The 14,015-nt window shown below is 31.0% G+C and overlaps 1 protein-coding gene across 1 annotated transcript; it reads right to left on the reverse strand.

The window, feature by feature from the left end:
- Nucleotides 1–12,898: 12,898 nt before the first annotated feature.
- LOC110941030 (plastocyanin) lies at nucleotides 12,899–13,780 on the reverse strand. Its single transcript, XM_022182634.2, has one exon. It carries the CDS (start codon nucleotides 13,508–13,510, stop codon nucleotides 13,010–13,012), a length of 501 nt encoding a protein of 166 aa, XP_022038326.1. The 5' UTR covers nucleotides 13,511–13,780; the 3' UTR covers nucleotides 12,899–13,009.
- Between the last annotated feature and the right edge of the window lie 235 nt (nucleotides 13,781–14,015).

The following is a 14,015-nucleotide window of genomic DNA, read 5'->3' on the forward strand; positions in this document are numbered from 1 at the left end:
TACTACATAATACCGATTAGTCGCCGGGGCCAGGCGAACGGGTTATTAGTTGATAGCGCTATTTAGGTTTTACCAACCTCACACCGTGCCATGGTATGGGATCGGTCGTGAACTAATGTACTCAGGCATCCGTCAATGATGATAGAACATTGACATCGGGGCATCCTGCGGAAACGCAAACGGTTACCTAGTGTTCGGTATTGGAAAAACAGTTTAGTCGCTAACTTTTGGGGTAGCTCCCCATGGCATGTATAAACGGATAAATTAACTGGTGAAACAAGTTTTTGGTAATTAAAACTGGACAACTAGTGAACTCACTCAGCATTATTGTTGACCCCCCCCCCTACTGCATGCTTTGCAGGTGGCCAGTGACTGGAGCAGCTGCTTGGGATGTGTAGTGGTCGTCTGCCCGTGTGTTGGGCATTTATCATGCTTACCTTATGAACATTGTTTAAAACTATTTATTTATGCTTCCGCTACTTATTACTGTTTGAACTTGAAACCTTAAACTCTGAACTTGATATTTGCTAATCTTATGGTTAGTAAGTATTACTTTTTATTATCAACTTAATTAGTCAGTATAATTGGTGGCTGGATCCTGGTCAGTCACGCCCTCGAAGCGGGTGTTATCCGCAGGTGGATTTTGGGGGTGTGACAATTTCAAAGCTCTAAAATAAAGTTAAAATATAGGGAACTTAATATATGCTCAAAAATATCTCGGATGTCGGTTCGTTTGGTCGTACGGTTGCGTTATTTGGTTAATTACGACGGAAGTCGTAACGAACGCAAAAACGATCCAAATTAAGCGACAAATGGAATTTTATCATGCCAATCACTAAAATAAAATATTTTAATGATTACATAAATTTTTAGAAGTCTGGATATATTCAGAACGTAAGATATGCGCGAAAATGCAAACTTATGCACTTTTTGACGCCTTTAGTCCCTATTGATCAAGAAAGTTTATTTTTGCGCACCAAACACCTCAAAGCCTATTTCTAAGCTATGTAAAGGATATTTAAGGCATATTTAACTTATGATCAAGTTCCGGAATGTGTGATACTATGTGAAGCAGTAGACTTTCGCAGTTTGACGTAAATAGTCCCTGAGTGTGAATAAACTTGTTTTGACACACCAAAGCTTTCAAAACTTATTTCTAAGTTATATAAAAGTTTTTTAAGGTATGTTATGTCACAGTTCCAGAGTGTTTGCCGCATTAAACTGATTACGTTTACGCATCAGTTCGCGTTTAACTTTCCAGAAAGTGATTTAAAGCTTGAAAATGAACTAGAATCAAAATGTGAATTTGTAAAACCAAAATAAATAAATTTTTGTGACCAAAACACATTGTTTCTTTGATAAAAGATAGTGTCCTACATTGTGTGTGTTTACGGAGCATAAGTGTCACACCAAAACTCCGTCAGAGCAGGAGATTGGTTGCAAGGACTGAAGATACAAGATACAAGCATATTCAAGCAAATCAGATCCAAATCAGAGAAAAAATGATCTGATTTCATCATTTCTTACTCATTCTTCTTCTACACTTCTTTTTCAAGCTTAAAACACAGATTTAACGTCGAATCTACAGATAAAATTGACTAATTTTTGAATATGTTGTGCGAAATCATAACATAATCAAACCTTGTCTTTACTTCCACTGCTAGAACCAACCTTAACCTAATCACTAACTTTTTCACTTTGGTTCTTTGCCTTTCCTCCCACTACTAGAACAAGCATTAAGTTAGCTTTGAGTTGAGTGTGGGCTCCACTTTTACTAACATCAAATGTTGGTATACCACCCCAACACACGACCTTGATCCTCTTTTGATCATCCTTCATAATTCTAAGTTGCCTTGTTGTTTCCAAAACATGTGCATAGTAATTAGCACAAAACATTTGCATCACTATCAAAAGATTGAAAACCAAAATCTAAACTAACATTTGGTACGAGATAGTGGTAATGCACAATCATTTCCATTTAATAACCTTGGTTTCTCATAACACAATCTAACTTATGTACAGAGAACATTTCAACATTAAGCAAATCAATGTAGTTTTTCTTATCTTCAACATACTTACGGTCTAGAAATCTAATAAAAATACCCCAATGATGTAACTTATTTAGAAAAAAAAATGCGGACTATCCACTGCTTTTTGAAAAAAAAATACAAAATATTATTCGAATGAAGAAACTATTCCAATTAAAATCAAACCTTTTAATCATACAAAATTAACAATCATGAAATATTACCGAAAAACTTATCCCCTACGTCTTGATCAAGGTGCTCTCGAAAGCAAAATAGACATGCTAGTGTAGTATCCTTGCGTGAAATTGGGGTTTTGAGGTGAGATAATGAAAGGGGTAGAGAGGGTATAAGTCTGGGAAAAAAACAAAGGTAAACCGACAGTAATTCACCTCACGTGATAAGCACATGACCTAACTACACGTCTCAATTGGATGACGTTAATAAATATGACAGAAAACATGTGTAACAAGTTTTCAAATTAATAATACTCAATATCTATACTATATTATAATGCATGAGGGAGGGGTATTTTATGATACCCAAAAAATAAGAACTTTTCCCCCACTTTATTTATAGAAAGACCCCTAAAATGAGGGTAGTTTAGTCTTTTAAACACTATTTTACTTTTTAGCCCCTAAACTTAGTACACTTAAATCCCTAAGTTTTTAACAAAATTATAGATAATTAGTTGCAATTCACCCATCCACAACAAACTTATAATTTTTTTACGTATTCTTGACATATTTTATAAACTATACTGTTTAAAAAAAAATCCAAAGATAGCATGACGACCTACACATTTTTGTCAACGGTTCGGTAGTTGTCTTGTTCAATATCGACGCACAGATTAAAGGGTACAAGTCGATAATGTTTTAATGTACAAGTAATTAATACTTATGATCTAATGCGCATAATCTACAAAGATGGGTTCCATCTATGCAAACAAAAACAAAAAGAATTAAAAGTACCGTAACATAAAATGAAGATATTATGTGTCACATTTTATTTTATTAAAACTGCCTAATATCTATACTTAGATATATATATATCTTATAAAAACTTAAAACTAACTACAACTAACTTCCTAAATAAAGGATTGTCAAATCTAAAATTAAACCCTAATGCACTTCTATAGTTACTACTATAAATACGTAGCAGGACACCCCTATATCTATTGCTAAACAAAGTTAAAATATGGATCCAATTCTGAATTCAATTTTTGCGAAAAACCAAGCATGCGAGATTCAAAATTCTATGGTCAGTTCTGTTATATCGCAACAGTGACTAATTGTTTTCTTTTATTTACTTTTATATGAATGTTAACTTATTTGATTTTTCAGATTCAGTTCCATGATGAACATGCCAATTTAAACAACCCATTTGTCGAATATCTTTCATATTAACATATTCGTTATGGTATTATATGTGTGTTTTATTACAGAACGATGGTGATAAAAGTGTTTCTATTATTTTCTTATGTTACAATGTTTAGTCCATACAAGGCTAATCTTTAACTTACTATGATATAAAGTTAATAAAGATATAAACTCTTAACATCCTATTTTTTACAAAAACTGTTTTTAAAATTTTATAAAAATATAATTTTTTATATATAAAAAAAAGAAATTTAACAATTAAAGGTAAATGTGTAAAACGTACTTACGAGTCAACTATTATTTTATTTTTTTAAACAAAAAATTTTAAACTTAAAGTTTATTGGATGAGTACCATGTGGATATTTAAAAGAAGTTATGAACTTTAAAGAATTAAATTATAAACTTTAACATTTAACCAACAAAATAAACTTACTTTACAATTATAAAAACTTATCTTTTATTTTTTTGTCAGTTGATTATCATCTTTTAAAAAAAACGAAACTTTACATGTGTAAAACAATTTGTTTACTTTATTTATAGACAAAACATTTTGTTTTTATAAAAAAATAATTCTTTTATAAACATTTTTTTGTAACAAGTAATATAAACAAAATATTTCAGAAATTTACAATCTTTACTTGATAAATACTAAATTGTGTTGCAAATTTTTAGGAATTATAAGTTCAACTATATTTTTCTAGATAATATTAGTTAGATTCAAAAAAATTCTTTACTAGCTTGACTAGATATTGTGTTGCATATTTTTAGGGATTATAAGTTAAAAGTGGACTCATATAGATAAGACTACTTAGGAACTAAAAATCTGAACTTAGTATGATATAAAGTAAATAAATATAAACTCTTAACATCCTATTTTTTATAAAAATAGTTCTTGAAATTTTATAAAAATATAATTTTTTTATATCTATTAAAAACTGAAATTTAACAATTTAAGTTAAAGCTCTAAAACGTAGTTACGAGTCAAATACTATTTTTTACTTTTATAAAAACGAAAATTTTAAACTTAAAGTTTATTGGATGAGTACTATGTGGATATTTAAAAAAAGTTATGAACTTTAAAGAATAAAATTATACTTTATAATTTAACCAATAAAATAAACATATTTTACAATTATAACAACTTATCTTTTATTTTTTGTCTTTTGATTATTAATTTTTATGAAAAAACAATATTTTTTGTCTTTTGATTATTACTTTTATAAAAAAACAAAACTTTACATATGTGTAACACTAATGACATATATCTACCCCAATAATGTTACCATAAATATTATACGAATAAAAAAATTACCAGAAACAAGTGTCGCAATCTAAAGTGTCGCCTCCGTCGCATCGCGCGGACACCCAACTAGTAATTATTACATATATAATTGAACAACTTCATAGCGTTAAAAAAACTCTTTATGATTCTTACTTTTACTAGAAAATTCTTTTGCTTCATTAAAAAAAAAACACCACACATGTTATAAAAGATGAAGTTGATGGCTACAGTGACACCGACGAAAGTACAATATTTTCGTTCAGAGGGAGTGAAAACCAAATAATTTGATTAAAGTTAACTTAAGGTAGTACATTTTTAATTTCTACTCAAGAAATATTAGAATTTGAAATTAGATGGTAAATAACTAAATATGCAATCCATCTTGCAATTTTTTTTCCTAAAAACTATTATCATGTTTTCACTAATTTAATATAACTTCTAATAAAACATTAATCAACGATTGATTTTAAATTGTCATAACAAATAGAAAAAAATCAAAACTATTTTCACTCTCTTTAAATTGATTAGAGTAAATTACAAGTTTTGTCCTTTATGTTTACATCAAATTTTAGGCGCTGTCCTTTTCACCAAAAGTTTACAGGCGGTGTCCTTTACCTTTCAAAATCTTGCACGTTCTGATTAGAAATCTCAGTTAAAAAATGACATGTGCAATGCAAATGAGGATAAAATGGTAATTTACTCTTTTAAATATTTGTGTATTGCTTCCTCTTCACTTCCAACCCAATCTTATTCCAACTTTCTTCCCCTCTTTTTCTCTCTGCTTTTCTGTTATTTACCCAACCCAACTCCTCTACAACTCAAACACTTGATCACATTTCAAGAACCAACAAAATTGTCATATTTATCTTCAAAGTTCCAATCTTTCTTTCATAATTCCCCAAAACACACACATCCATTTGGGAATACTGATCAAAAAGATCAAATACCCATCACACCCAGTTCAAATCAGTTGTTTCAAGATTCAAGAATGGAAAAAGATGCTTTCTTTAACAATGGAACCCATCGTCCCAGGCCACCACTGACCACCACCCTCAACCACCACCACTCTTCATCATCTACAAACTTTTTGATCTCAGACCTGCAACAACTACCCCGCCGCCGTACATTCCGCCGTCTCCGATCTCAGATCTGGTATGTCGTCTCCAATCTCAGCCATATCAAATTCCGAACCATCGCCACCGGTGTAGCAGCCTAGGGGCTGCCGTGAAACCATCACCACCGCCGTAACTGTTGGTCGCCGTGTCTGAGATGCAACTAAGATGATAGTGGTCAACCCAATCTCGGTTAACAAGTACAGATCTGAGGTGTGGGTTGGTGCGGTGGTGGTGTGGGGGTGGTGTTGGCGTTGTGCGGTAGTAGTGCTGGTGTAAGGGTGGTGGTGGCAGGTAGTGGTGCTAGTGAGAGAGTAGAGAGGGAAAGAGTGTGTCACTCTCGCTGAGAAAGAGAATGTGTTCAGAGATTTATAATTCATTTTTGTTTAGTTTATTAAAATTTAAATTCATTAAAATGGTTTTCTTAAGTAAAAAAGACCAAATTACCCTCATGTGCATTGCACATGACATTTTTAACTGAGATTTCTAACCAAGTTTAGCCTAAAGGACAAAACGTGCAAGATTTTGAAAGGTAAATGACACCGCCTGTAAACTTTTGGCCAAAAGGACAGCGCCTGAAATTTGATGTAAACATAAAGGACAAAACTTGTAATTTTACTCGATAAGTCTATCTTTAGTGAATAAAGAAAGTAGTTAACTCTACGTCTTGTTACGGTGCGTATTTTAATCTACGTCGCTAACGTGACGAACTGAGATGATACCGTCCCAACAATATCGACACCACATCAATTTAGATCGAACAACATTAGTGCCAATAATGGTATTATCAAAACCGTTATTAATATTTATCTCACACGTGTCGGTATCTTTTGGTAATATAATGACTTTATTTATTGGGTTCTATGTTTCGTTATTACAACAAGTATCGAAATTATACCAATAGCGTAATGATTCAGATCGATAACTACTGTGTTTCCGCTGCAACACACGGATAAAAAACTAGTTATTATTATTATTATTATTATTTTATTATTAAAATTAAAGGACAACTTATACCTATAGTTGAAGTAGGCAAAGTAAAATGTACACGAAAGATAAATTAAAAAAATTGTTAAGATAATACTTTCCTTCACCTATAGTAGTGGGTCACGATTATCACGATGCTATGTATAAATTTAATTAAATACCAAATTGGCTTCTTTTTCTAGTATTATATATTTAACATCTTTTTCATGTGACCATGGTAAGCTAGAAAATAGGTGAACCAATGCATATATTATTCGTACTACCAGGTGATACATGAGTTGTTTTTTAATTCCAAAAATGTAATATTCAAGAATACTGAAAATAATAATTTTTCAAGTAAGATGTTAACTACTAACGGATAAGGTTATAAGTCAAAATGTCAAGTTAAGTATATCCTTAAATCATCATTTATCTCACATATAATAATAATAATAATAATAATAATAATAATAATCATTTATCATCATTTATAATAATAATAATAATAATAATAATAATAATAATAATAATAATAATAATAATAATCTTTGTGTCCTAATAAATGAAAAACTTTTTTGGACATGTGTTATTTTCTGATGCTTTCTCACCTTATTTTCTAATTATCTCTCATATTAAATAATAATAATAATAATAATAATAATAATAATAATAATAATAATAATTTAAAAAAAAAGTTAGATAAGAATAAATATTTGTTTTCCTATAAATAATTTTAAACAAAATTTAGATAAGGATAAACATTTATTTTTTTATATAATCATATAGTTATATCCCGAGTATTATGAGTAGATATGTATACTTTGAAGTTTGGTGATTGAAATTATGGTAAATTAGGAATTAAAGGTTCCTGTTTGATATATACTTAATAATTGTATTATTGTTCTAGGACCGGGGCATATGCTTCTATCAAATTATAACGGTTTTGACTCACCATTATAGTCACACAATTCTTTCAAATGCAAAATTTAGACAACTTAGTTTCACCTTTGTAATATTAGACGTAATATTATAATTGGTTCAAACCCATTATTTATCGCATACTGCATCAACATCTAGAAAGAATACCATTTAAATATAACAATTCTATACTCTATTGAAAGAGAATTTAATTCTTGATTTTACGATATAATTCATAAAAAATAATAAAATATATAAAAAAGTGGGGATCAATCTCCACTAGAAATTTAAAATTATATTCTCAAACTGGATATCATTTATTGTATTCATAATTTATTATTTATTTAATATTTATTTTCTTAACTAAATATATATATATATATATATATATATAATATTTCTTTTTTGCGCTTATTGATAACCATTTAATATTTCATTTATTCAACCTCGTGTAATACAAAGGTTTCTAACCCTATATAGTGGAGGGTTCAAATGAGATGAAATTTTTTGAAAGATTAAAAAATAAGAAATTTCAACTAATAAAAATACTCAATTTTACTTCATTTAATTTTTGTATTTAATATTAGTGTAAGGGTATATTGGTAAACTTAGATAGATCATTAATTGATAGTCTTCCTTTTTAGTAGCTAACTACATTAAATTTATAATTGTTTTTTATTAAAAAAACTACATTAAATTTGTATGTTATTTTCAAAAAATTATATTTTTTCATAAAAAAAAAATTAAAAGTGTAGGATAAATTATGAGGTTTGTAGTATAAATTTCAATATGTATAGGATAAATTTCAAAACTTGTAGCATAAATTTTGATGTGTGTATGAAAAAAAAACTTTAGTGGGGAGGATGATAGCTTTTATCACTAATTAATTAGTCAAATATAATAATAAACGAGGTAAGAGAGAAACAATTTAATGTTTTACAATTGTGCCCTTTGTTCTTTTTCTTCTCAAATGAACCTCTCCCATAATAAATAATATATGAAAAACAAAGTAAAATGTACAACCTGTGTAACATACAAGTTTCTAACCTAATAGGAAATAAATAATCTGTACATCAAAGTTTATTTTTTCAAAAACATATCTTGATGACCGTTTGTGTTAACCGATTATATTATATTTATTCAACACATGTAATACACGTGTTTATTCAACCCATGCAATACACAGATTTTTTAAAAGGTTTAACTTTTTTATTACTTAGAATACAAAATTATATTTATTCAACTCGTTTAATACACGAGGTTATAACCTAGTAATAATAATAAAGTAAAAATATAAATAACAATCTTGCGATGAATCTAGAAGTGGGTTATAAGGTTAGGGTCCGGTGACTTTTGGTGGGGCTTTCTTATTTGAGTTAATTACATAGATGGACCCTGTGGTTTATAGCTAGTTTCACCTTTGGGTACTAACTTTTTTTTAACAGGTTTAGGTTTTATGGTTTCAATTTTGTAACACATTTGGGTACTAACATCTAAATTATCAATATAATGACTAAAATACCCTTCCATTTTTTTTAAGTTTTATCAATGTAACACTTTTGGGTACTAATAGCTAATTTTATTTAAGTTTAAATCAATTTTACAAAATCAATTTTTCTATTTTCATCTTTTTATTATATCTCTTAATTAACATAAATCTATTTATTTTTTTATAAGTAAATATTTATATAGATAAATAATTTAGCACGATAGAAGTTGCTCAAAATCTTAAAGACGTGTAATACACGGAGTTTTAACCTAATATCTTAATAATAATTTATTTGCACATTACCAAATATTATTATACCTATTATTTTTAATTATTTAAGATTTTGAGCAACTTCTATCGTGCTAATCATTTCTTAATATATATATATATATATATTTACTTATAAAAAATAAAAAAATAAATAGATTTTATGTTAATGAAGAGATATAATAAAAAGATGAAAATAAAAAAATAGATTTTGTAAAATTGATTTAAACTTAAATAAAATTATGTATTAGTACCCAAAGGTGTTACATTGATAAATGAAAGGGTATTTTAGTCATTATATTGATAATTTTGGTGTTAGTACCCAAATGTGTTACAAAATTGAAACCATAAAACTTAAAACTGTTAATAAGAGTGAGTACCCAAAGGTAAAATTGCCTATAAACCACAGACTTCATTTATCTAATTAACTCTTCTTATTTATAAGATTAGAAAAGATAATAATATTATTAAGGATTAAGAGCTTTTTAACAATGTTTAGTGGGACTTTCTTTACTTGGGTCCGGCCATGATTAGATGGCAAACTAACTTTTCTAACCGAAGACACATCAAACAAATACTCGGAATATGATTATAGCTGTAGACCAGTGGCGGATCTAAGAACTTTTTGTACTGGGTTTCTTTTGGTAGATTCTCACTAATTCTAATTTTTTTTCCTAAATCATACACGGTTCTTACTATTTTTTTTTTTTTACTTTTTTTTCCAACCGAATAGGTTCCTCGGAACCCACAACAGTGGTCTAGATCCGCCCTCGGTTCAGACGCGTAAACTATATGTGCAATTTATCACTGACATCCTAAAGAGTGGGTTAAGTTATTCTACAAAGACTCCTAATTGTAAGAAGTGTAAGAAGGATTTATAGAGTGACAAGTGTCCAATAACCTAAAACCTAAATTCACTACACTACCACCCAAAACCTAAATCCCACCACCACGCAAAAACCTAAACCCACCAACCCCCCCCCCCACCACCCCTAAAAACCTAAAAAACCCTAACCCCCTCCCCCCCCCCCCCCCTCCCAAAAAAAAAAATAATAAAATAAAATAAACCTAAAAAAATTCCTAAACACCAACCACCACCCAAAAACCTAAAACCCCCCACCCCCCTCTCGATAATTTTTTTTTTTTGGGTGGGTGGGTGATGGGGTGTGTGGGGGGTAGGTTTTTGGGTGGTGGTGAGTGTTTAGGTTTTTTTTGTAGTGGGTTTTTTTAGAACCCTTTGTAGTAGGGATGATAAAAATACCCGAGCCCGATGGGTATACCCGAAACCCGACACAAATGGGACGGGTATACCCGATACCCGACGGGTATTGGGCCGGGTATGAGATTAGTTTTAGAAATTTTCGTGGGTATGGGATTAGGAGATACCCGACCCGATTACCCGAAACGACATACCCGTTTACCCAAACTATATATCCGATCATATACCCAAGTTTTTTAATTTTTATTTTTATTTTCCATTGACCATTGTATATTAATGACTTATTTTAGTATGTTCACAATGTAAAAGAGTAAAATTTGTTTTACTATATATGTATTTGATAATAGTAGTTATATATTGTATGTTGTGAAGTGTATAAATATAAATGTATAAGTATTATAAAGTTATTATTAATTTATAATAAAACTTATAAGTATGTAATGTACATTTTTAATTTATAATAATGAGTTAATTACTGTTTTCGTCCCCGTGGTTTGTCAAAAATCACTATTTCAGTCCATTAGTTTAAAAATTGTGATTTCAGTCCCTGTGGTTTCACTTTCGTAACAATTTCAGTCCCTGTGGTTTCACTTTTGTAACCATTTCAGTCCATTATTCTGTTAAGTACAGGGACTGAAATGGTTACAAGGTGGACTGAAATAGTTACGAAAGTGAAACCACAGGGACTGAAATCGCAATTTTTAAACTAATGGACTGAAATAGTGATTTTTGACAAACCACAGGGACGAAAACAGTAATTAACTCTATAATAATTGTTGCATAAATAAAATTATATAAAAATTATAACAGTTAAAAATGTATTTGGAAATCCCAACTTATATCTTTAACAAACTAATGGGTATGCCCCATACCTGCGGGTATACCCAAAACCCGACAGGTAATTACCCGATAAATACCTGACGGGTATTGGGTTGCGTATGGAACACAATTTTACAACCGGGTATGAGTATGAGATTACCAATACCCACCCCAAACCCGACCCATTGACATCCCTATTTTTTACCATTCTCACAATTAGAGCCTATTTTATATAGCCAATGGTTTCTTGTTTTTCTCATATTAGTTTATCACTACTATATGTATGAATTAATCAGCTTGACATAACTACACTATTTATGATGTTTTCATGTCTCATAATGTCTTTTTACCACTACCAAACGAAGACAACAGTTAAGTTTGGAATGGTGGCTAGACATACGCTTAAAATAACCAGCAACTCACTTCAACCAACACAAACTATGGTTTATATATATTTATTATGTCGTCAATGATATGTTACCGTCTCATATTTTGTTGGATATTGGTTTTATTTTATTCTCGTTAATATAGCGACCGATGTTAACAACATAATGCAAACTTATTTTGCTATATCAATAGCTAAATTAACACTATATATAGCATGTCTGGCTTTAAAAAAAAGTCATGTAATGTGTTGTGTTGTTACGACCTACTTAGAAAGTCAAAGGTGTAACTACAACAAGCTTAGCTTACGATGAAAATAGCATGTTACATAATGTTAAATAGTTCTCATAACGTTGTAGCACCGTTATATTGTGTAGTTCTCATACTTCAGTGGCGGACTTACAATGTTAGTAGCGGTAGCACGGGCTACCCCTCAACCCCGTCTCCGTAGTGTAAAAATACCCTTTAACTCCGTTTCCGTAGTGTAAAAATACCCCGCAACATCGTCTCCATTATACAAAAATACCCCTGGTCTAAAAAATAAAAAAATTGGGATACCCCTAAATTTTTGGGCTAGTTCCGCCATTGTCATACTTCATACATTATGTATGATATAGTATCAACCAAAATACCTTAAACAATATTTTATCTTCATTCGACTTCAAATGTTTAAGTAGACTAAATATACAACTGCTATACAAAATAAAAGATTATTAACACTTCTGACTTCTAACACGACTACGTAGGATGATTTTCATCGTCACCAAAGATCTATATCGCTTTAGCCATAGTTGATGTGCCAATACGGCTTTGCGTAATAACTAGACTTTGTTACCATGTAAATCGCTACATGTGAAAAATACTTGTTTCGTGATTTTCGCAGACAGCCTAATCATCTCAAGTGGCATAGGATTTCACATCTTTATTTACATCACCAGTTCTTGTAGCTATAAATTACCACTAAACTAAAAATAACTGAAGTTATGGATTATAAATATCACGAGTATATTGTTCCTAAATGCTAACATGCACCAACCACAAAACAAGTGAAATAATATAGATTAAATAAATCTTAGGATATTAAACTCTTTACAAAACCATTTTTATTAACATAATTTTAATATGGAAAATTAAATAAATAATTAAAAGCTTAATTAACGGTCACTTTGCCAACCATACCAGCACCTTGGTGAGGCGCACAATAGAAACTGTAAGTCCCCTTTTCAGTTAATGTCACTGAGTACTCCTCACCACCTGCATTCAAATAATCATCTTCACCCATTGAGATCTTTGAAGCATCCACACCAGCCGGAATCTCGTCTTCATCGAAAACAACGTTGTGTGGGAACCCGCGGTTGTTCTTGAACACAATCTTCTCACCAGAGGCGACACTGAAGGTGGATGGCTCGAATGCCAATCCACCGTCATTGTCTCCTAGCAAGACTTCAATTGCAAGCGCGTTGCTGGCAAGTAACGCGCTGGCTGAGACAGCGACTGCTGCAATCGCTGCATCTTTCAGTGAAGCTTTCACTGAAAGGTTAGGGCCGACGGTCGCTGCCTTGACAGTAGCGGCCGGGGCGGCCCTTGTAGGGGCGGCCTTGAGGCCGGTGAATGATGGGATGGAAACAGCTGATGAGATCACACTAGCCATTGGGAATGAAGTTTGAGGTTTTGGTGTGGTAGGAGAAGGGTGTGGGATTATAAACTATAAAGTGATCAAGTGGTTGATTCTTTTTGGTTAAATTTGTGTGGATTGTGTTTGTTGAGAGGACAAATAATTTGGATAATGTGGATATGGGGAGCGATCGTTGGCACGTGAGTGGATGTTATTCGTCCATGTGGACAATGCTATCTTATCAGCTAGTCTGTTGTGGAGGTCTTTGATTGGTTGAAAATTTGATGAAACTTCCACCACTTTGAGTTATAGGTCTTAAATGATTGATGTACAACATATAAAAGAGTAAACTGGCATCCATTAGGTTTGGTCATTTTTACAACTTTAGACTATCCACTATCACAATCCAACCCAATCTTTCATTAAAATACTAATTTCTTTCTCTTCCACCTATACAACCCAACCCAATTCAATTTTTCACCCACAATCACAACCCAACCTAAACTAATATTTTATTAAATAAAAATGATTTATAGTTATT

The sequence above is a fragment of the Helianthus annuus genome, chromosome 5 (genome assembly GCF_002127325.2).
Source record: "Helianthus annuus cultivar XRQ/B chromosome 5, HanXRQr2.0-SUNRISE, whole genome shotgun sequence".
Classification (NCBI taxonomy): domain Eukaryota; kingdom Viridiplantae; phylum Streptophyta; class Magnoliopsida; order Asterales; family Asteraceae; genus Helianthus; species Helianthus annuus.